The following is a 23,703-nucleotide window of genomic DNA, read 5'->3' on the forward strand; positions in this document are numbered from 1 at the left end:
GCATGGCAGCCATGGAGAGAGCAAGGTCTCCAGGCCACACTGTATCCCAAAGGGCTAGCCTGGTCCCAGCAAGGTCAACAGCATGATGTGCAGCAGTAGAAAGGTTTTTCCTATCTCTCCATTTAGCCCTGAAAAAATATATCTAGTGTTAGGAGCCACAGGTTTGGAAGGATGCCCCAAAATGGGTTGACAAGAGAGGAGCAGAGAGACAGGCTAATAGATCTACCTTTCCTGAAGACACCAGCAGCGCTGTCTCTTTGGCTTATTGATAAGGAAACTAAGAGGTGATCATAGCATAGGAGTGGCTGTCTGAGAAACGGGGTTTTGGTGGCCGGCTCTGGAAGCTGACAAATCAGCAGAGGTTCATCAGCTCTGTTAATTTTGGCTGGGCTAGACTGAAGCCACCAGGTCATCTATGACCCATTAACGGTCTGTGTAGAGGGATCAACCTCTCCTGCAATCACATCTCAGTAGAGGAGCCAAATTCCCCAAAACCCCAAAGCGACCGGACCCCGCTGCTCTCTTTGCAGATGCCAGGACGGAACGGGATGCTTGTGAGCAAGGCAGTGCTTGAGGAGCGAGCCGTGTTGTAGCTGAGGTTCTGGAGTCTGGAGATGTTGCTGCTCCGGCATGAGGGGCTGTAACTGAGTCCTTCGGTGTTTGCAGCTGGTAGTGTCAGGGTGTCAGAAAGCATCTTGGCAGGGGAAGGCAGAGAGAAGATGCTTCAGTGGGCAGGTGCTGTGGCTGCTCCTGGCTGCCCGCTCCACCCTCACAACATTCCTCGTACCATTTTGTTTTCAGACATTGGAAGGTGAAGAGTATCGAGGGTTTGTTTGGGTGGGGGACAGGTGAGGCTTGTTTGTATGTTGCTTCAGCACAGTAACTGTTCATTTTATTGCTTTTTTCTGTTTGATATTGGATTGCTATCATACTTTCACATCTTCAATTTGAACAGGATCCAGTTTCTCCATCTAGCTTAGTGCCCTCCCCAAACATCCCCAGGACCCTTCCCTTCCCCAAGTTCCTGGTGGGGCTGGCCATGGCCAGGCTGGGAAAATCCCCTTTCCCAAATGGGGCCCCATCCAAACTGCCCCAGGAACAGCCCTGTCCTGGGCTAACCCCTATCTGTCCAAACTGTGATGGGCTGGGGCAGCTGGGGCAGGGCACACTGTCCTGGGCCAAGCTTGGCACGCAGCGTCCAGGTGTGGATGGGCGAGGGGACAGTGCCCAGGCACTGTTCAGTTCACTAGTTTAGACAGAGCTGATAGCTGCAAGTGGTTCAGGAGTGGGAGACAGACTCTCCCTGAGGTTAATGCTGCTGCACTGGCTGAATCCTTCCTTGGACGCCTGAGCTTTGCTTTTTGGGGTGCCCAGCAGTCCGAGACTGTCCTGGTCTGAGAGGTTGAGCAAGATCTAAGGACCAAACCAGCCCAGCCTGGAACTAGCAATTTGTGGGTTTGAAACAAAAGATGTTCGTATAGTCTGATAAAATTACTAGTGACCCAGAAAAAACTCTTTCCATCAGTAGAACTGCCAGGGAAGGGAGCAGGGCATTTGATGAATTATGAAACGCTTGGAAGCGAAATACTCTGTAGACAGCTGCTGAATATTTCATTCCCTTTTGCCTGGCTCTTGCCTGTCAGGGGAAGTGGGTTGAGAGGGATCCAAGGAAGGAGACCTTTATCCCAAGCCTAACACAGATGCATCCTTCTACCTACAAGCTGAGCCCTGGCCTTGAGCCTCTGAGAGAAGCTGGGGAAGGCAGAGGCGAGGCACACAAAACAGGCTGAAGGGCTTACGAAGATGTGTCAGGAAGATAGTGGCAAGGACTACATCTCACCATCTTATTGTGGCTGGGGAGAAATTGTCATACGGGGCTAGAACTGGCTCGAAGATACCTGCTTTTATCCTCCCCCTGCTATAGCAACGGCATGCGATTACGAGCACTCAAAGGCAGCGTGTGCTTTCAACTGCAGCTCAGCTGGAGAGAGCACAGTAGTGCTGGGGCTCCATGTGATGTTGCTCTATTCTTTGAACTCCTCTCAAGTGACCTAGTCCCAGACAGGAGCCAGCACTGAAACAGGTCACGGTAATAAGGGATGTCTGGCAGGTTGGCTCATGTTGTCAGGAATGGACCCCTGTGTCCTGTCTCACCACCGTCTACTAGCAGCTGTTTAGAGGAAGCAGAAAGTGTGTCAGAAGAGTCCCTCCTTCCCTCAGTGCATCCTCTCAGCTTTGGCTTTAGATATTTCCCAACAAATGCAGTTCCCTGGCAGCAAAAATTTATTGCAAACTTTCATCGCTACTCATTTAAGACTAATGCCTCTGTTACTTCTTTGAGGGTCAACACTACTAGCCATCATCTGAAACTACCATCATCACTGTGCAAAACCGGCCCCTCAGTTGACTAGTGCCTAAAGGATGTAACCTAAAAGGAGAGGTGCAGAGAGCTGAATTGGTTTGGTCTGGTGAAGAGAAGGCTCAGGGACAACTTAGCAACAATCTGCAACTACCTGAAGGAGAATTTCAAAGATAACAGTAGTGACAGATGAAATAATAAGGGGAAACGGGCACAAACTGTGGCTTGGGAGGTCCAAGTTGAACACTGGGAAAATACGTTTTCCCAGGAGGATGGTACACCCTAGGAAAGGTCAGCAACGAGGCTAGGGATCTCCATCCATGGAGGTTTTCAAGACTTGGCTAGACAAAGCCACGGGCAACCTTACCTAGAGTCGGTGATGATCTTGCTCAGTGTAGGAGGTCCCTGCCAGACAATAGTTCTCTGATTCTGACATATTAAGGGAGAACAAAAGATCTGTGACCTGCAGTGAGATCCCTAAGGAACCCTAAGGAAAATAAAGTCAGCTCAGCATTGATTTGTTGTTCAAACAGCAGCGGTGAATATTGGGCTGCAGAGGATTTCAAACAGGAAATGAAAATATGTTCGGGCTGTGAGAAATGAGTGCAGGCAGATTCTTAACCCTTTACAATTGCAAAATAAGATGAGATAGCTTGAAACCATTTTAGAGCAGACTCTGCAGCTTAAATGCCGAACAGAAATGCCCAAAGCTGTGGCACTGCAGTCTTACAGTTGTTCATCCTACCTGTCTGAGTCTGAGGGTGCTGAATGGTGGCTTGATTGCAGTCTCATGTTAAGGAGAGGGAGCACACCCTGTCCTGAAACCACAGCTCTACCAAAATAACTTGATTTTAGAGCTCAGGTTACGAGAGTAACCTTTCAAACTTGACTTCTCTGGACAGCCACCTGCTGAAATCAAATCCAGCCGTGAGCAGAGAGCAGCCCTCCAGAGCCCTACAACAGAGACTGAGATCAAATCTTGAGAAATAAAATAGAGGCTTTCCTCAAGGAAGCCTTTCCTAAACAATACAGAGCTGTTAATGGAGAATCACATTATTTGGCAAACCCTGAAATACAGGCTGAAACAGCATCCTTTTTCCCTGATGAGCCCATTCTGGAAGAAGATGTAGGTCTCCTTGGAGGTGATGATGCATTATTCATTTTGCATAAAGCACTATGAAATACACAAAGAAAAGGTGTTAGTGTTTAATGGCCTACGTGGCATCCTGAGCACAGATTTAAAAGAGCTTAATGCTACGGTCTGCCTGTGTGCACAGCATGGGAGCTGAGGTGAAGCAATGAACATCCTGCAGGGTGGTCAGTGAGCAGGAGCTGGGAAGGACCCCATGCAGTACGACATACTGGGACAGGTCTGCCGTGGCTGGACTCCTTTGCTTCTGAAGCATCACACACAGCCGCAGCAAGCTAAAGCAGGGACCATTAGAGGTTTGTTGTAAAGCAAAGCTCCCCTGCTGCTACAAATCAGATAGAGCTAGGCAAGTGGATAAGCAACATCAAGGTGGATTTTCTTTTTTTTTTTTTATCAGGGAGTTTATTAAGGTGTCACCCCCCGGAGCAGGTCATTTGATCAGTGGTAATGGAATAACTATGCTGCACAGTCTGATTTCTGTTCCCTGATCGCTGAAACACCTAAGGCAGTAATGTCTAATGCCATGTAACACAGCGGGGACACAGGAAAGAGTGCAAGGAACTGTCATTTCCCATGGGTGGAGAAGGAGGAGAGGATTACAGAGGCTGGGTAGCGATGACTCCAGCCTCTGGGTCAATGAAAACACCAGGGAGCTGCAAAAGGCTGAGCAGACCCTGCTCTTCTAGCCAGCCTGGTTCAGAGGGTGACTGAAAGCATAACAGGATGTCTTGAGAGCTGGGAAAGACATAGTCCATCCTCTGCTCCGCCACAGACTCCGTGTGACATGGGGCCAAGCTGATAACACCCGTATGTCTTGGGTCTGCCAGCTACTCTCTCTCTGGAGGGCTGTGAATATAGATACCACATCAGGTGTTTGGGTTAACAGTGACATAGGAGCCCTCGATACACCCCAGCATAGAACTGCGCATATTTATCTCCCTCTCTGAAGTCATGTCTTGATAAATCAGCATCGCAATGAGTAAGTGCTGCCCTAAGATTTGCAAGGAAGTTGTTTAATCGTCAGCAGCTTTCTCCCTGGCTTCAGATAGCAGAACACTGCAGAATCATTCCTGATGTGCCCTGTAATATCTTTGCTTTCATCTGGGATTATAATGCTGGCAATGCAGGTGATAACTTGCAAGGCAGATCGTATAAAGCAACTTAACATTCACTATTCCAGGGCTTTTACTGTGCCAAGAATCACTTGTTGATTCATAGCTGGCTCTTTTATCAGACTAACTTAGCCCAGTCTGGGAAGGTCCCTTTGGTGAAGCACCAGAACATGAAGAACATAAAGCCAGAGCTCCTTGACAAGCTATGAGCTGGTAAATAAGTAATGATTTCTATTAAAGAGCACTAGGCTTCTCTGCTCTCTGTGATATCCATTCCGGCCTCTAATTTAATGAATGTGGCTGCATTTAGCTGCACACAGTGCTGTACTCTCTGGCAGCTACAGCAGCAGGCTGCAGTAAGCCACAAAGAGCAATTAGAAGCTTGCATCCCACTAATCTTGGGGAAATTTAGGTGGTGGTCAGATGCTCACGGAAGAACTGGCCATGTTGGTTGAAGATGTCACATGCCTGCTCCTCAGCCTCAGTGTTTGTACTGGTCCATGGTAGGAATCACCAGTACCTACAGCAGGTCCGTTGGGATGTGAGCACTCCTCATCTATTTCTGAGTTGCAGCTCCTTGGCTTGGCACCAGTCCTACCTCTCATGTCTACATCCTTACAAGGCCAACAGGAAGGGAAAACACTCACACACCCTCTGGCGACTTGGCCAGCAAAGCCTTTTCCCAGCAGGAATGGATGCTCGTAGGAGCGCACAACAGCTCATCTCATCTCACCTCTTTCTTTTCTGCTCCATAGGCTCATTGGCACTTTCCGGATGGTCCTGCAGAAGGTGGTGGAGGAAGGGCAGCTAGAGGTGACAGATACACTCATAGATGACAATAATTCAGCCATTCAGGTAGGTCACGAGGAATACGTGGCTACTGCTGCATTTCATTCAGTTAGTGGTCTATCTCTCTGGTTGTTTCTACACTGACTCTCTTGAGGGAACAGTCACGTATGTTCTCTGTGATGCACCAGAATCTCTAAATCCTCACCCCTTTTCTTGACCACATTATTCCATGTTCTAAGGCCAAAGGTAGCTGGGACTTTTTTGTAGTTGGCACAGTAAAAGCTGTCTGTACTTCATGCTGTGAGGAGACGAGGGTGTGGGGTAGGAGTGCAGACAGGAATGGGTGAGGTTTGCACGCACTTAGTGCTTGATTTGCACACTGATAATGTGCAATTGCTTATGCACCATTTGGAAATAGCCTGACAAAGTCCTGCTACTGGAGACCTGTGACAGGTCAGAGCACAACATGGTCTTCAGATCCCAGTAGAGGAAGCTGAGCAACTGCTTAGACCACAGTGCCACGCTGAGCTCTGTGTTCTTGATGCCCTCTTGCTCCAGAGCAACCCCATGAGGGCTCTGCCACAGCCATTAGTATATTAGCTTTAATCTGGACCATCCCTATGTTTCATCTGACTCTTACCAGACCCAGACAGCCTCTGCCCCCAAGCAACCTTGTGTTGTCTCTCTTCATGACCAACCCTGTGTGTGTTTACTCCTGGCCAGACCCATTCTGCCATGCCCCCTTCAGTAGTACTGATTATTTGAAATGATCTACATTTACAGCATTTGTCCCCTGGCACTACCTTTATCTGACCCCTGTGGCTCATAGCAAATGAGAAATATCTCACATTGCAGCTGCCCTAAAGTCTTGTTCTTTATGCTCTCACGGAGAAAGTCAGGATAAGGAGTATCTGCAGGGAGAGCTGCCTTGCAGACAGCCCTGCCCCAAATATCTGAGAAAGCAGCTGGCAGAGAGGCCCATTTGCCATCAGCCATGTGACATGGGGCTAACATGGGGCTTAGTGATTGCACGGCCCCTGTCATGAGCTTTGGCAAGGACAAGGCTTCCCGCTCTGTCCGGGTCCTCGCCCCTTCTCTGGAGCCACCGATGCTGAGGAAAAGACTGTCTGCATAGCTGTATAACTCAGTGTTTTTCAAATCTGGTTAACACGTCTCATGGGGGCTGTTCCCAATGGCGACTGAGTTTTATAACACACTTCACAACACAGCTACTTCTAATCTTCTTGTGTATCAAACCCCCAGTGTTTTCTTAAAAAAAAAAAAAAAAAGTCTCTTCTCCTCTTCCTCACCCCCTTTTTTATTCCATCAAAAGCTGCTTCCAAGGTTCAGCATAAATGTGCAACTGCATACAACCCTCTGTGCTAACAACAGGCAATTAGCAATGAAAAGTCTAGTGGTTTCATTAGTAGGAGTCAGAAGTTGACTTCTCCCCTCAGTAGAAAGGGGATGAAACTAATAAAGTACAAGGAGGAAGGGGAAAAATGGAGAGAAAGCAGACCCAAAATGTGGTGATTTCAGGACTGGAGAAGATGCCTTATCATGAGATGTGCAAGCCCATTCTGCTTGGTTTCTCAGAAAGGATACTGGGAAGCGGCCTGACTGAAGTCCATGGGAACCTCCCACAGAAGAAAAACCCCATGTTTTCAAGACCCTTTGGTGTAGCAGGGAGAGACAGGAAAATCAGTGGCTGGAAATTAAATCGAGGCAATTTCTTAGTCCTGAGGATGATGGATCTTTAGAATGAACTAACCTAGGACCAAGGTCTGGTGTCTGGTGACCTGGCCATTAGTTTAGTATATGTTGCATAGTAGGTCAAAGCAAATGATCTGCTACCCTTCACATTTTTAAAAGCTTTGTATGTCTAACTAGAGGAAACTGGAAGGCAAACAATGTTCCCTCAGCCCATGCCTGATGTACTGAGGCGGTCACCTCCTTTCTGAGGGTTCCTCATCTGTAACACGGGACCAAAAATACTGCTATGTCCTCTTAGTCTCGTTGCAGCTCTGCTGAGACTTTTGTCAGTTGATATCTGTAGAATTTTCTGGAAAATGAAAATACTGATGGTTGTGTGTTGCTACAAAATCAGGGCAGCCCAGGGAAGGCAGTTTTTGTAAAAGGGATCTCTCTTGAATAACATAGTAAATCCCCACATGTTCTCTGCCCCATTAAGCTATATGCATACACATGCACAAATCCTGAGTTTCTGGTGCTTTCCTTGGGAATAAATGCCACATCCCTCTATTTCCCTTCTGCTTCTGAGACACAGTCTGAGCCCCATATCACCCTTGTTCTACCTGGAGTTGGTAGATAAGGGTGTGTGTTTGTATTCTGTGCATTTAGCAGGATTTCAGATTTGAGAGTCCTTCACCCATGCTGTATCCATAGCAACTTCAGGGACAGAGAGACAACTTAGCTTCATAAACGGTCTCTCCAAACCATCCTCTCCCTATCTTTGCTCCAGTAAGATGAATTACTTTAGACTGAGGGAACTTCCAGAACAGAATCCAGAGGGCAATGCCTGGGATGGTCTGCATGGAGAAATGTTGCTGGAGATATAAATTGGGTTTCAGAGTCAGCTCTTCCAGAGTGGTGACCCATGTTCTCCTGGCCTCAAGAGCTACTGATTCTTTTATTGGGTGTAGGATTGGGCCATATCCACTAAGAGCTGTTGCAAGCGGAGAGAAGGCAAGGGACCAAAGAATGATTAGATGTTATTAAGAGACAGAGATGGACAGGGATAGAAAGCCACCGCCTGTCAGCCAGGATAAGTGGCCATCTGAACTCCTGGTCCTTGGCGATACAAAGGAAAAGGGGTTTGCTTGGAAGGAATGTGCCCCTCACGTTGAGCAAACTGGAAAACAAATCGTCTGCAAGGACTGCAAAAGCATCCTCGGAATTATGCAAGAAGAAAATGTCCTTCAGTCCTCCTCCTGCAAACTTTGCCTCCCTCAGATCCTTAAAACCTGTAGTTTTCAGGGCATATTTCCTCAGCAAAGGCATCTGAGCAAGATCTGGAAGTCTCTTGTGCTGGGTAGAGGCAGCTTTGATCTCCGGAAATTGCAGCAGAGGACAGGGAGGTGCACACGGCGTGCAGGGCAAGGTAATTCCTCTTGCTATGCGCCTCCCCTGTTGACAACACGAAGAAAGCTATCAAAAGTCTTCTGATAAAGAAGAAATCTTTTTAACAAACACGGGAGCCTGCGCTCACCCCGCCACGGCCGCACGACTCGCGTGTCCGTGCGTGCTGCTGCAGTCCGCGGAGGCGGCAGTCTCCCCTGGAGGGTGGTCCGGATCCTGAGCGTGGGAACCGGCCCCCGGACAACAGCAGAGCCCAACGCCGCGGGCTCCGGGGCCGGCGAGCTGCTTCGCACCGAAACGCTTGTGCTGCTCAGCCCTTTCCTGCTTCTAGCTGACCAAAGCACTAGCAGTAACATTTGGAAGGGCTGTTTGTAGAAATGGGCATTTTCTGGCCAAAGAGAGATACATTTCTTTTCTTCGCTGCAGGCATTTCTTGGAAAATAATTTCCAGGCATAGCGTCGTCGTTCTGCAACCAAACACAAAGGAGAGGTTGAAGATGGTTCTCTTTTTCCTGTGCTGACTGCAAAACATCACTGGCAGTTTTCAGCCAGCTCTAATAACATTATCGACTTGCCTTAGTGAAGAGTTTAAAAGATTTAGGAATTACAGAGCCAGAAAGGATATTACAAGCAGGTAATCTGGCCTCTTACACTAGAGGTTCTGGGAAGCCTCAGAATTTATTATTATTTAAACATGTGGAAAAGAGAAATAAAAAATGATTTTAAAATACCCCGTGACAGGAGATTCCATCAGCCCTTCAGTTAACTATTCCACTAGTTCATTTTCTTTACTGTTTAAAATTAAAGTTTTGTTTCCAGTACAAACTTCTCTTGGTTTATGCTTACAGCTACTACTTCCCTCCAGTCAAGGGATGCTTTTTTTTCAGCCCAAAACCAAATGTTTCATTTCATTCAACTTATATTTTTTCATTTCTTTTAATAGATTTTAAAACTTTAAAGTATTGCTAAAAACAAGATTTCAAAATAGTGTTTCACAACAGTCTTGAAGTGGTTTGAAAAATGTGAAAAATTAATAATTCATCATAAATCTTTTTCTTTCCTTTAAACGAGCTGAAACAGCTTGACGAGGTCAGCACAGCGTGGCAAATCATTCTGATTGACTCAAATTTCTCTTTTGCACTACATAGAATAAAATCAATCAAAACGTTCCACAAAGCTCTGTTTCCAGCTGTGTTTGAGTCACCTCTTAATTTTCATTTGTTAAATGTACTAAATTCCTTGAGCTCATGTCTCATATTTTCCAACCTTTCAACATACCTGTGACAAGCTGTAGTTAGAGAGAGTCAGTATACTACGTCTCTTCCTAAAAATATAGCTGAAAAAGAAAACATACTTTTTGCAAATTTTCCTGCTCCTGGCTTGTTTGCCTTTTCACCAGTTCCCCAAAGCTGACTCCTAAATGGATATTAATGATGAAAATTTATGTATACCTGAAAAAAGTCTTGAGTCACAGAGCTGGAAAGGAGCATCTAACCCACCTTCCACAAGGCAGGGTCAGTTCCACCCATTCCTCCCAGAGATGTGTCTTGCCTGTTCTTTAAAACCTTCTGTGACAATTACCCCTTTTCCCTGGGCAGTTGAGCCTGGTCTAGAAAAGTTTTGCCCCTGTGTCTAAAATCAATCTTCTTTGCATCAAATATAACTTCTAATTTCTCAGCTGAAGCTGGACGGAGACGGGCACGGACAGCGGAGGAGCAGCGCCCGGCCCTGGCGCTGGTTAGTTCATTGCCGTAGCAGCTGAACGGAAGGAGTCAGGGCTACCACAGGGCTCCTGCAGCTGCTGGGCAGGAGCAAGACAAGATGCAGTGACCAGATGCGGCACCACAGCCCTGCACAAATTCTTAGTAAAGTTGTACGCCACAGGAGAAAAAATAAAATAAGTACCAACTTGAGATGTCATCAGCAGCTCTTGGTGCCTTCAGTTGCTCAATGGGAACCCGGAGGAGGTGATTTAATGCAGCACAAATCAGTGGGCTAGGCAGAGAGGTAATGCAGATATCACACTGGCAGATTTTCCTGCTTACCCACCTACAGGCAGAGCTGTGTCCGGAGCACGGCTCTGCAGCGCAGGGGCCTTTGATGTCACTCACATCTGATGCATCTGACCTGGGATGCAGCAGCAAAGCCAGGTGGATGGGGTCTCTGAGCAAGAGGGAGGTCGTGGCATAATTGGACCACCTCCCGGGGCCCCGTGCTCGGTGGAACGGAGCTGGAGACTTGCTCCGCAGGTGTTGTACGCACTGCGGGAGAAGAGACGTGGTGGGTTGGTAAGGCAGCACACAGCTCCAGCTCCAGCTTGTGAGGTACGAGTCAAATCAACTGGAGCCATATCACCTCTTGGCAGGACCTGCCTTCCTCCCTGTGCAGCGCTCACAGGCTGAACATGTCCCTGTTGTGTGTTGCAGACCAGTATCTCCATAGAGGTCAGGTACCAGGCCACGGACGGCACGGTGGGTGCGTGGAACGACAAGGAATTCCTGGAAACCCCCAGCCTCCAGTCAGAAGGGGATGGCAGATATCCCTCAGAGACGGACAGCCTCCTCTCCAGCCACCGGCAGGGCTCGGCCGTGTCTCCGAGCAAATCCAACCAGCAGTCTGCAGAGAGGAGCTTCAGGAGGTAATGTGAAAAATAAACACTTGAAGGTGTGTGGTGACGTCCAGCCCGGGAGGTGCTAGTTGTAGGTCTGTTCCTGTTATGGGAACTGCTGCGCTCTTGGGAAGCAAGGGAGAGCATGGGGAGGGCTGGATTTGCTTTTCCAGGTGGGCCGAGCCAGACTGTGCCTCAGGACACCACTCTTCTCTTGCAGAGGAACGATGCCTAAGGAAAAAATTAGCTCAGCAGGATTTTTTTCCTCCTCCCTGTAAGTGATGCCTTCTTTTCAGAAGAAGGGATCTGCCTCCCACGTATGTGACGGTGGGTAGCGTGCGGTGGAGGAGGCTGAGTTTCCAATGTAATTAAGTACAGGTTCAGCGAGGATTGAGGCTCTGGCTGTTGGTTAGGCCTCCTCATATTGGACGGGTTTAGAACCATTTGCAGATGTGCAGTGGGGTTTTGCATGTTGGAGGCACTCGTGATGCCACCTGGAGTCAGATGCCTTCAGTGCGATGGATGGAAATGTGCCAGGCAAGGTGCATCCAGGGGAAGAAGGCAGGCTAGCAACGAGGCTGTGTCCGGGGTGGAAGGTGATAGTGCCTCCAAGGGTGACCATTTTCTGGGGGCGGGGGCATTACGAGTGCTCACATCTCATAGCAAGGCAATGGGAACAGCAAAGGCTGGAAGAGCAACCAGAGAGACTGTGGCACTAAACATTAATCCTGGAACAGACAAGCACTGAATTTCTCACAGACATTTGCAAAGCTTCCTCCACAGCAGTCTACTGGGAACTCTGCATCTCACCAGGCTTCATTGAAATCACATTCCAAACCTAATGCCCGAGCGGGAAAACCATGTTTGGATTAGCTGACGGACCCTTTATGCCAGGATGGCAGGTGGAGACACCTCCAGTCCCTCTAAGGGATGCTGTTACCAGGCTTCCATCAATTTGCAAATCCATACAGGGACTGGGATGGATGGGGAGGGCTCAGACCTGGGGAAGCTGCAATTGGCTGTCTACTGGGACAAAGTGCAAATTGGGACCAATTCTGCACCCATCCATGCATCCGTGCAACAACTTATGGACGCTCAGGTCTCAGTCTAGTGGAACAAAACACCTCTGCCTCAAACGCTGGCCACAAGGCCAAGGCAAGGATGGACACTGAGGCCAGAGCACAGCAGACACAGTAATGCCAGACCAGACTGAGCCCACCCCGTCACAGGTGCTCTGAACCTGATGCTCAAATCCTCTCTCAGCTCATCAGATAACAGAACAATTTACGCACACTAGTGCATAAATATATCGGGTTGGTGGGCTGCTGATGCAGATTTTTAGGCTGCTTTCCAAAGTTTATGTAGTTTTGTTGTCTATTGCAGTGAGTCTTCTGTCTAACTCCACTCCAGTAGCTCTTGTAGCCATTGACCTCTTTCAGCTGGAAGAATAGAGACCTCAAAGTCCTGAACTTGCTAAAAGAGAGAGCCTTGCAGAAGAGAGAGCCTGTAAATGAAGGAAACACCGCTGTGTGCATTTAGCCCTCGTCAGGCGTTTGCTCTCCGCTGGCTGGCTTTTTGGGGCCATGAGATGCATTGCAAAATGGCCAAGCACCCCAAGATCTGCCCTGCAGCCTATGGGAGCAGGAGAAGACCACGACATCCCCAGGCCTTGCCTGCCTGGTGTTGCTTGTGATGGGCTGAACAGGCCGTATGTGCAGGGGACCCAAGCAGGGTATCACAGAGCTTCAAATCACCCAGAAGATCTCCCCAGACCGGCACAGCCCCTGTTTGAGGATTGCAGTCAAACTGCATGTTAGATGCTAGTGGAGATCTTCCTTTGGGCTGTCCAAAGGTGGACAACCCTTGCCTTCACAAATCTACGTGGGAGCCCAGCCTAGAGGTATAAATCCAGACAGGTCCCTAGGGATCAGCTGGGTTTTTTAAAGGCATTTACGTCTCAGCAGCTGCTGCAGCCATGCATCTCCCACCCTGGGTTTATGTGCTTACGTGCTTCAGTGATATTGCTTTCTGTCTGTACTTAGCACTTTATTGCGGTCCCATAAGAGCAGAATTTCTTTTTTCCCACAGTGAGAGTTTGAGGGAAGATATCCCCAGCCACTCACATATCTTCTAGGCAGTTAATTAACTGTGTGAATTGGGTTGAAACGTGTGAATTTTCAGGCAATTTGAAAGTGCAGATTCGTTTCCCAGCTCAATGGACTGTGATGTTGCTGAACAGAGAAGGTGCTAAAAGCCTTAAAAGGGGGATCACAGGGCAGTGCACCAGGCACAGCCCCTTTACAGAGACCTCCCATAGCAGGGTCAAATCCTGCCGGTACCCCCCAGCATCTGTCCTTCTGGCACAGCGGGATCCAGTTTGCCCTGTATAGAAACACAGAATCAGTAAGGTCGGCAGGGACCTCTGGAGATCATCTAGTCCAACCCCCCTGCTCAGCAGGGTCACCTACAGCATGGTAGACAGGGTTGCATCCAGGCGGGCCTTGAAGATCTCCAGACAAGGAGACTCCACAACCTCTCTGGGCAACCTGCTCCAGGGCTCCGTCACTCTCACAGGGAAGAAATTCCCCCTCACGTTCAGGCAGAACTTCCTGTGCTTCAATTTCTGCCCATTGCCTCTTGTCCTGGCACACGGGACAACTGAAAAGAGTTTGTCCCCGTCCCCTTGACACCCTCCCTTCACATACTTAGGAAACCAGCATTTTGTCTGCACTACATGGACTTCCAAGGCTCAGATCTCTTTTTTCACGCTGGAGATCTGTTGGTAGAGCTGCGTGGTGGATACTTTGCCTGCACAGACACCTGCAGGTGGTCAGATGAATTGTACTTAGAGGCTGGATATCCGGGGACAGCAAAGTCAAGGGTGACCAGCTCGGAAGGAGGTTTCGGACAGTCACAATTGACCTGATAAATCCCACCCGGGTGCGCTTTTCTAAGAGAAATCATGTGGTTTGCCGAGCACTCCCGCCTGTCGGCATGGATGTGCAGTGTGGCTGAAGACTGCTCAGCTGCACACCGGTGCTGATTGCATTGGACAGTGCTGAGCCAAGGGCCTTTTGGAGGTGGGTTTGTAAGTAGTCAGTGGAAAATGCTTCCCAGTGGAGAACGAAGGTAAATGCAGCAGTTTATAAACAGGCATCAGGGATTTTTGAAAGTTAAATTCCAGTGTGGCAATTTTCTTTTGCATTTCCTCCATGGGTCAGTGCCTCTTAGTAGATGTGAGAGTGGTTCTTGATGGTCACAGTCAAACAAAAGTCTCTTGATATTTGGCTTCAGTTTCTCCTTCAGTTCCACAGTGCTTTAAAAATAACACCTTTTCGCACAGGGCTTATCCTGAGTGAAGCCAAGTGCTGTAAGCGACCATTCAACACATCTTCTTGGGCTCTTCCAAGAGAACGGGATTTTTGTAGCTCCTTCGCATTATTTCACAGTCCTGGCTCATGGCAGCAGGCAATGACTTTCAGCAGTCATGCAACGTAAGCAAGCTAATAAACAAACTGTTTTAAGTGAGAAGATGAAGGAGCATCCCTTAGCAGATATTCCAGAAAAGCACAGCACACTATTTGCACTGTCCCAAGCAAGTTAACACGTGAAAATTTGCACTAAAGCTCCAAGATATGCCAGGACTTTGCCTGCTGCCTGTGTTCCAAGGACCTCCTCATGTCCTCTGGTTGGGAGACTCGTCACGCAGCAGGTCAGTTTGGGCGTAGTGGGCCTGACAGGGTTCGCTGCATCTTGCTGTCCTCCACTCACCCTTGCCAACCCCAAGGGCCATGGTCCTTAATGTCACCACTGTTAATGTTATGAATACCAAGGACAAAAGCCAAAAGGGCTGGTGTTTTCATGTGTCACCACTCATGCAGGATGGAAGAGGACGAGATGTATTACCACAGTGAAGATGAACTTTTGGGAGAGGGGGACACCCTTAGCCAGGGGTCCCTCAACACAAGGTAGGGAGCAGCCAGCACCAGCTTGTGCTGCTAGCAGTGGATTTTGCAGTGCTGTGTCCCCGTGCACAAGCGTCACCCCGGATTCCCATTTCTCAGCCTCAAGAGAGCTAGGAGGGAGCAGTGATGGAGCTGCTTGCAAATGTATTGCAAGATTTCCACACCTATTTCCCCCTCTGCCGTAGTCCATGTCTGCATACATAGACAGTGTCCTTCCCTTCCTGTGATATGCATGAGGATTTGATTCTGTTTGTAGTGGGGTTTTTTGTTTTTTGGTTTTTTGTTTTTTTGGTTTTTTTTTGTTTGTTTGTTTTTTGCAGTGCAGTGCTGTGAATTTGTTTCCTACTGTGTGTCAGAGAAAATTTTGGGAAAAATTGCAGCAAAGAAAAATTCAGGTAAAATCCATGGGCCAACCTGATGCTTCTGAGAGCTGCCTAGCACTGTGTGAGCTGTCACTCCTTACTTTGGACAGGTCTCCCTGTCCACCTCCTGTGGTCCAAGGGCAGGACCTCAGCACTGCTCCAGGGACGGGAGTGGACACCCTTGCTGGGCTGGCTTGTTGCATACAAGCCTCTGTCTTTGGATGTGGCAAAACAAAGGAAAACAGAGCATTAAGTTCAAATCCAGAGCCAGCTCCCACTTTGCCATTAAGGATTGGCTGAGTCAGTTCAGGATGAGCTGCCCTGCCTTTTGGCACAGGACAGCCAACAGGCAAGTCCCTGGAAAGTTGAGGTGAGGCGCCTTGTAGGGGTGGGTGGAGAGAAATTTCGTGTCTCTGTAGCCTGTTTCCACCACCTGTGTCCTCCTGGAGAGAGGCTTTGAATCTGACTGAAGGCAATGGAAGGATTCCCCTTGGTTTCCACAGGCTTTCTATCACTGTCATCCCCATTACAAAACTGTTTGCCTCCTCACTTGTCTCATTAGGTACATTATTTTCTTATTCTGCTTATTTCCTTTCCTGAGGATGTGTGGAGAGGGAGAAACAAACAGACCTTGAAATGGGAAAAGTAGCATCAAAAGCAAGGAATATGTAAACAGCTCTGTGCTTGCCAGCAGCTTCTCAGCTTGCGGTTTTGCCTTAGAGAAGTACCAGTGGTACTGGCAAGTTGGACGCTGGAAACCTGTGCTGGCAGTGGGGATTATATTAGAATTAATTGCAGCCAGCCTCAGCCTCTGTGCTGTCAAAGACACACACCTCAGAGAGAAATATATTTGTTCTTGTAACTTCTCCATTCTGGAGCAATGATTTCAGTTCATCCAGCATTGAGAGACCCCAGTAGTTCTTAGATAACTTTCACACAAGATGCATATTTTAGCTTTTTGGACAAAATCTTGGGTGAGGGAATGAGATGGGGAAGGCACAGTTGATACAGGGTGAGGGGGAACAGTCCAAATGAAAGCACAGATGAGGAAAAAGGCCTGGGATAGCAAAAAACAGAAAAAAAAAAAAAAAAAAAAAAAAACAGTCAAAATTCAGTGTTTCAGTGAAAAAGGTTTGCAAATCCCTTGGCCCCACTGGGCAGGTGTTAAGGAATCGCCCTGAGACCCTTGGATTATGGTTTGACACTGCAAAGTGTTCCGAGGTGAGACCTGCTCACCCCGATGCCACCGCTCTGCTCTGCTGCGTACAGTGCTTTGATCCCCCCTGTGCTGCCAACACAACTGTTTGTGTGGGCAAGGCAAGGGCTAGATCAGGGACAGAGCCACTTGGGAAAATAGCCTGGCAATAAATAAACAATGACTCTGGGCATTTATTGTTTGTTTTCCAAAACACTTCACAGTGGGATCACACACTCACCAGAGGCATTTACTCCAAAGGAGTAAAAGGAGGGAAAGGCTGCTGAAACCTAACGCCACGGCTTGGACAAAGACTTGGTGGTTTTGGGTAGAAGCTCGAACCTGCACGTAAGCAGATGTGAAGGTCTGTCTCGGTTACTAGCCAGGGTCGCCGCTGCCTAGTGGCTTAGAAGTGGCGAGGTCCTTGCGTCCGGGGGGCTGGCCATCAGCATCTGTAATCTATGCCCTGACAGCTTTGCAGTTACGTAGTTTGGGGAGAAACAGTCCTGACTCCATGCACACCATTCCAGGCTCTGGCATGGCTCTTACCCTGCAGGAGTGGTCTGGTCTCTGCAAACAGCAGCTCTGCGCTGCGGAGAAGCTGAGAAAGCAAGCTGCGTATGGGGAATTGCTAGGAAAGGAGTCGAAAGCAAACAGACCTTGTTCTGGTACTAAACCACAGCTCAACTGCTGCTTAACTGCCGTGTGTGGTTCCTGTCTCTGCTGCTCAGAGATGAAGTGGGACTGGGAAGGGCACCAAGGAGGCTCAGAGGCAGGAGCTGTTTCGGTCTGAGGACTGACTACACAGCTTTAGACTGTCCAGCCTGGAAGGAGAAAAATTGAAGGGGTCTAATGAAGGTCTCTGTGCTCCTGAGTAACCTGCAGAAGATGAACAGGAAATAACTGTCCGCTAATACAAGAATTAGGGTTATCAGATGGTATCAATGAAGTGCAAACACAAAAATACTTCTTTTTTTCCCTTTATTTTTTTTCCTCTCCTTTGTCCTCACAACTGCAGTTAACTCTTGAACTCCCCACTCAGATGCTGAGAAGGTTAAACCCGGCACAGGGAGTAGTACGGCACGCTCTCTTTGGCCTTACACCTGTTTAAGGCTTTCCCCCGTGGGCAGCCTGGTCTGGATCCTGGAGGATGTGCCTTGGTCTGATACTAGGCAGTCTTGCGTTCTCCCACTTGCCTGTGTGTGTGTTTTATCCTCATGCATCATGGTGTGTCTGCAGTCCCACAGACGGAAGCATCTGTGCCATCTTACAGCTTTCCACCTGCAGATCACAGTGTGCTTTGCAAGGGAGGGTGGGAGTTTCTAAACCCCTTACACTGGTGCCAAATACCCTTGATGGTGCTACCCAGGTGTGTGCAGGATGCAGCCTGAGTTTGCAGGCTGTGGTAATATCTCTATTTATTGGCCTTGTGTTTCTGTCGGAGAGGGACCTGGCACGCTTTGAGGTAGCTGCAGGAGCCACAACAGTTCAATCACTGGGGTAGAGCCATGCACTATCGTAATTCCTAACGCTCTCCACAGGACGCAGGACAGGTGAGTTGTCCTATCCCCTTCCAGGCAGTCTGACACAGCTGCATCCAGGCGAGGCAGCATTTATCTGTGAGCAAATTCACTCCAAGAAGAAGGGAGACCCTGCTGCTCCATAGCTGTCCCTCCTTTGCTGCTGCATTGACTTCCTGATCATTCCAGTAAATCTCACACAGTTTATAATACTGTCCCATAGGCATATTACCACTGAACTGTAAAACTTCACTACAGGGGTAACCACAAAACCCAAGGCCAATCATGGCACAGCTAATACGAAAGGAAGGAGGCCAGAGTGTAGAAAACCAGTTCACTATCACCCGGAAATGGAGTTTGATCAGTCAAATAGCTAAAGAAAAGCCAGACTGGCTCATGCATGCACTTTGCAAGTGCAGGAGAGAGTGGCATTGGTGGCAGACGTAGGATCAGGTCCTGATGATTCCTCTGTCCCTGATTTGAAATGGTAGGAATCAGAAGAATCAGAAGATCTCAGTGGAGGATCGTGGTGTTTGTGAGATTTCAGATATGCATGGAGTGGTTTGCTGTGCTGGTGAGTTCTTAAGTTATTTTTGCACTGAAGCAAAGCATCCTGTTTTTAACACACTGAGGCAATGGAAGAGCCCTGTAAGTTCATGTCACAGCGTTTTCTTTTTCTTCCCCTCTGTTTCTGCAAATGCGCTAGCCTTGGAGATGATGCAGAAGAAGAGCAGAACACTAGGTAAATACTAACACTGTCTCTGCTCAGATGGTGACCTTGAAACACTGGCTTCTGCAATGCTGAGACATTCAAAGACTTGCTCTCTGGAGAGCACTTTCTAAAATCCAGGCCTAAATGTCAGAACTTGGAGGTCCAGATCCATCTGGTCTAGTTTTTAGTCATTTCATCAAGGCTCATAAGTTATGAGCCCACTCACCCTAGGCAGCCTCTGTACTACGGAGCAAAGCAGGGTCAGGACATGGGTGGTAGCACTCTCCCATCTGTCAAGAAGTTGGCATGGTCCATGGTATGGTTTTGGGTCAGGTCAGATAGGATCCACTCAGAATATATCTGGGACAGTCTGGGGATAGTCACTGGCTGGTGCCTTCATAAGAGGTAGTATGGATACAATCTGTGGAGGAAAGCGACTTTATGGACACAAGCTGTGCTGGATCAGTCAGCCTTCTGGCCAGAGAACGAGCCCTGGTCAGTCTTATTTATTAATATAGAAGTATCCTTAGTTCCCTCTGTGGCTGGTGCAGAGAAGCACTTCCAGTGGTGATTAAGGGAGAGTGTGCACCCTCCTGGCTTGCCTAAAGTTTGGTGGGGTAGGGCTGTGCGCTCTACTGCCTTGAAACTGAGATCCCAGGAAACATCACCTGATAGCTGTTGACCTTGAAATATTCATGGGCAGGATAGAGCTCTGCAGCCGAAAACAATCTGGTCACCATGAATTATTGATTGTGCCTTTTCTTGTGTGTGCACACTGGATCCTGTATGTACTGGGCTGAGTTGAACCCTCCGCCTGCCACTAAGTGCCCATAGGTCACTTGCTCTGAAGTTGGGGTCATTGCCAGGCACCAGTGCTGAATTTTGTAGTGAAAATGCATGTGAAAGTAGCTGCCAAGGCTAGAGAGAGGTGGAAATGTTCACCATCCTACCTGGGCCTAGGAAGCTCACCAAGGGTCATACTACCACATTAATATTCCTCGATTACCCCTATAGTAAAAGGAAAGAGAGGAACCTCCCAAGGGTCATTTGCCCATATAGAATCTGACTCAGCCTTGGGAAGTGTTTGTCTCCATCCTTGGATGTCATGGAAGATCACAGAATCACAAAATGGTTTAGGTTGGAAGGAACCTCTGGAGATCATCTAGTCCAACCCCTCTGCTCAAGCAGGGTCACCTAGAGCATGTTGCATCAGCGCAAACAGATTCCTAAGTGTCCAAATAGGTAAGCAGGGTCTGAAATTGCTGACTAAGGTGCTGAAGTGGGTCTACATCTCAGGAATGTCACACACCAGACCAATGTCTCCATCAGTATAGTCAGTGTGTGCAGTTAAGCCATGGATTCAGGGCTAAGCAATGGAGACAGCCGAAAGGATGAATCTGAATCAGGCAGGTCTGGGGTCGTTTTCAGCCTGTGAAAGCAAGAGAACCAAATGATCTCCCAAAAGCTCTCAGTCCCTGTCAAGTCCCCCCATCTTTTTGCAACCATCCAATGTACCACTAAATTGACAGGAAAAATGCATCCTCAAAGGGCAGGAACAGGGCACAACAGGGTGTTCAAAGCAATGAACTGGGTATGGTTTTGAGTCCCAGGGTAGAGCTTCCAGCAGCAGATTGACATATTAGCAGGTAGCTTTTAGCAGCTGTGATTTAGGTTGACTCCAAACTGATCCAGCATAGGAGATCTTCCAGATCTAGCTGGAGCAACAGATAATGTCACTCTATTCGGTTGCTCATCTGCTATCCCCCAGCCACTTTCATGTGCTATTTGAACCAAATCAGCTGATCCTGTCTGCTGTCAGAGTGGTGACAACTCGTGTCCTGTGTCAGAAGTTCAGATCCCACCACCAACTGAGTTTTTCCTGGAGACAGTCTAAGCAGAGTACCTAGGTCAGGTGCACGCAGTAGAAGTTACCATCAGTCATCTGTGCAGAGATCCTTACCGCATGGCTGAGGCTAGCCCTTCCGGGAAGGCAGTGGTGTCCCATCCTCAGTGCATGGTGACATGTGTCCCATGGTTCAGATAAATACCTTTCTCCTAGTAGGAAGCTGGGCGTCACCACTGCCAGGCCCCACTTTGAAGCAAACCCAATGCCACAATTTACAAACCCTGTTACAGTAAGCAACAAAAATATTTGGTGGCTGGGAATTGTGGCTGTGGCTATGCAGCCACCCCTCCTTGGAAAGGGTAGCTTTACAGACTGGCTTGCTTGGAGCATGTCTGCATTAACTGAGTCAATGTTTCCCTTGGTGGTACTGGCTTGTTTCAGTAAGCCTGATACTGTTTTTTTTGTTTGTTTGTTTGTTTTTTTCTCTCTTTCTCTTCTGCACCTAACTCAGGATTAAGTTTAACGACGGATACAAGTCAGTAGCAAGGTACCAAAATGTCATGACCAGTGAGATGCTGATTTTTATGAGTTTGCTGTCATCCAAGCCCATCCCAGTCTCCCTGCGTTCCATAAGTATGTGACTGTCCAGGTATAAACAGGTTTAGAATTTGGGATGTAGGTCAGTCTGGTTTAAACCCCAAAGCTTCCTCCCAGGTAGCTGCTCAGCATAGGGTGTGAAGCATGTTCAGCGTCTGGGAGATTTCACCACTGAGCTGTCTCTCAGGCCAAGAGAATAGGGCAAGGAGTGAGGATCTGAGAGGAACTGGCCCTGCCGCTACCATGGCTTGGAACAAGGGTCAGGTGTGAAGCCAGCACTTCATGCGCCAGCATCATAGCACTGAGTCTTTGGAAAAGTATGGGACAGGACACCTGAGTGCTTTGAAGTTGGAGCTGAAGACTGCAAAGCAGGAAGAAATCTACAGTAGCAGCAGATGAGCTCTGTGCTCCAGGAGCTCTCTGTGGATGAAGCCACAATTGCAAAACCTGCTGCAGTATTGCATTGCAAAGGAGAGGCAGGTCCTGTGATCCCTTTGCAGTCATATCCCAGATAATACACTCATGCTTCTTGGGAAGATCTCTCTGTAAAGCTAGTGGTCTCTCAAAGACACCGTGAATAAGACTCTATCTATGGATGCAAGTTTACCCAGCCTGAGTGAGCCCAGGCCAATGCTCCCAGCCCCAACCCATTCTCAGGCAGGGGCAGGAGTCAGTCCAGGGCAAGACCATCCCCAGGGCAGTTTGAATAAGTTATGTCTGGGGGTGTTTGTGTTTTTTGTTCTTCCTCATATTTGCACTCCTGGCTGTGCCTCCTCCAAACAGCGATGACCCTGAAGATTCCAGGTACCAAGCGTGACGTTCCTCCTTAGCTCAGGCTCTTCGGGCGTGGTGTGTGCATGTGTGTGACATGCATGCTGGTGTGTCAGTCCCTACATGGCATTTGGACCTTAAGAAATTGCTTCCTGTCCTCTTCTCAATAAGGGGAGCAGAGCTCCTTGTACTCACCCCAGCCTCTCCTCCCCAATGATCAGGACTTCTTTGTATTCAATCTGTTCTTCCATATGCCCAGCCAGGATACATTTCTTTTTACTTATGGCATTTTCAAAGGAGCTTGGATAGTAATATTTGTCAATCTGCCTGTCTGTCCACCCAGCCATCCCAATGCAGTTCTCAACAGTTGTGTTAACCATCCTAATGCCATTTTCTCCATCCATCTATCCCAGTGCCATTTTCTACATCCATTCATCTATGCATCCATCTGTCTCATTGCAATTCTTTCCATCCATCTATCCACCCCAGTACAGGTCTATCTGTCAATTCATCCTAATACCAGTCTATCTATCCATCCATCCATCCCTGTGTGAGTCTCTCTGTCCATCCATCTACTCACAGCACCAGCCAAACAGCCATCTCAGGGCCATCTGTCTTTCCATCCATCCTGAAGCAATGCTCTTTGTCTGTCTGCCTTGTTTGCTCTTTCTCTCTTCCCCCTGCTCATTCCAGCATCACCAGTGCTCCCATCTCTGTGCCCAGTTCCCTGAATGCCAGTAAGTGAACAAGTCTTGCTGCAGTGAGGTTTCACTCTGGCATGCTTGTGAATTGGGCTTGGTTGGTTGGTTGTTGCATGTTACTGATTGCGGTTTGAGAGGAGAAGGTGGGCAAGGGTCTTTGGCATTGCAGCAGAATGAATCACATCTGAATCAATTGCTCTTTGTGATTGCAGAGCTAAGGCTAAGGGAAAAGAGAAAAGACACCTCATGTTACCATTCAGGTATCCTGACTCCCTCCTTCCCTGCTCCCTGAACAGTTTGGTCCCTTGCTCACTTTCCAGTTTCAGCCTCTAGCCGTGTAGTAGCAGTGTTGCTGCAGTTCTCAGCCCTGCCTCTCCTCATCCCTTACTGAGGAGCTTGGAACCTGTTTCTTTCCAGAAGAAAAAGATGAAGTGAAAATAGCATTTGGGGATCTTACATGATGATGCCGTATTGCAAGAGTTTAGAGCAGGCTTCTAACCAAAACTTCCTACAACAGCAACACAGATCTGTGCCAAATAAGCTGAAAAGGGCAGTGCTTTGCACAAGCTTCTGCTGAAATTGAGAAGGAAAAAGCTTCTGTGAAGCACCTGAGTACCCCAAAATCTGACCAGTCTGGCTGGCACTTCATTAGTAGGGAGGCTGGCTAGCACCTGCCTTTGGGTTTGTTACATGGGTAGTTTTTTTTTTCCAGCGCAGACCCAAATGGACACAACTAGCATGTACCTACAATTCAGGGGAGCTAGGGGAGAAATCAAGGGAAGAGAAGCCCTCAGTTTTGGGCAAAGATGAGGAAAAATGCCAAGGACTAGCCAAAACCTGTCACACTCTAACAGAAATACTTAAATGTAACACATATGCATACATGTGAAGGGAGGTGATCCAGAGCTCTGGGTGTG

General features: G+C 48.2%; 1 protein-coding gene across 1 annotated transcript in view; it reads left to right on the forward strand.

Annotated features, from left to right (window-relative positions):
• The window catches only part of OTOF (otoferlin), a 110,802-nt gene that overhangs the window by 32,827 nt on the left and 54,272 nt on the right, over positions 1–23,703 (forward strand). The window contains exons 4-5 of the mRNA XM_062571252.1: positions 5,377–5,476; positions 10,936–11,147. Of these exons, the coding sequence (XP_062427236.1) occupies positions 5,377–5,476; positions 10,936–11,147 (312 nt within the window). The remainder of the gene's footprint in view (positions 1–5,376; positions 5,477–10,935; positions 11,148–23,703) is intronic.

The sequence above is a fragment of the Rhea pennata genome, chromosome 3, assembly GCF_028389875.1.
Source record: "Rhea pennata isolate bPtePen1 chromosome 3, bPtePen1.pri, whole genome shotgun sequence".
NCBI classification, from domain to species: domain Eukaryota; kingdom Metazoa; phylum Chordata; class Aves; order Rheiformes; family Rheidae; genus Rhea; species Rhea pennata.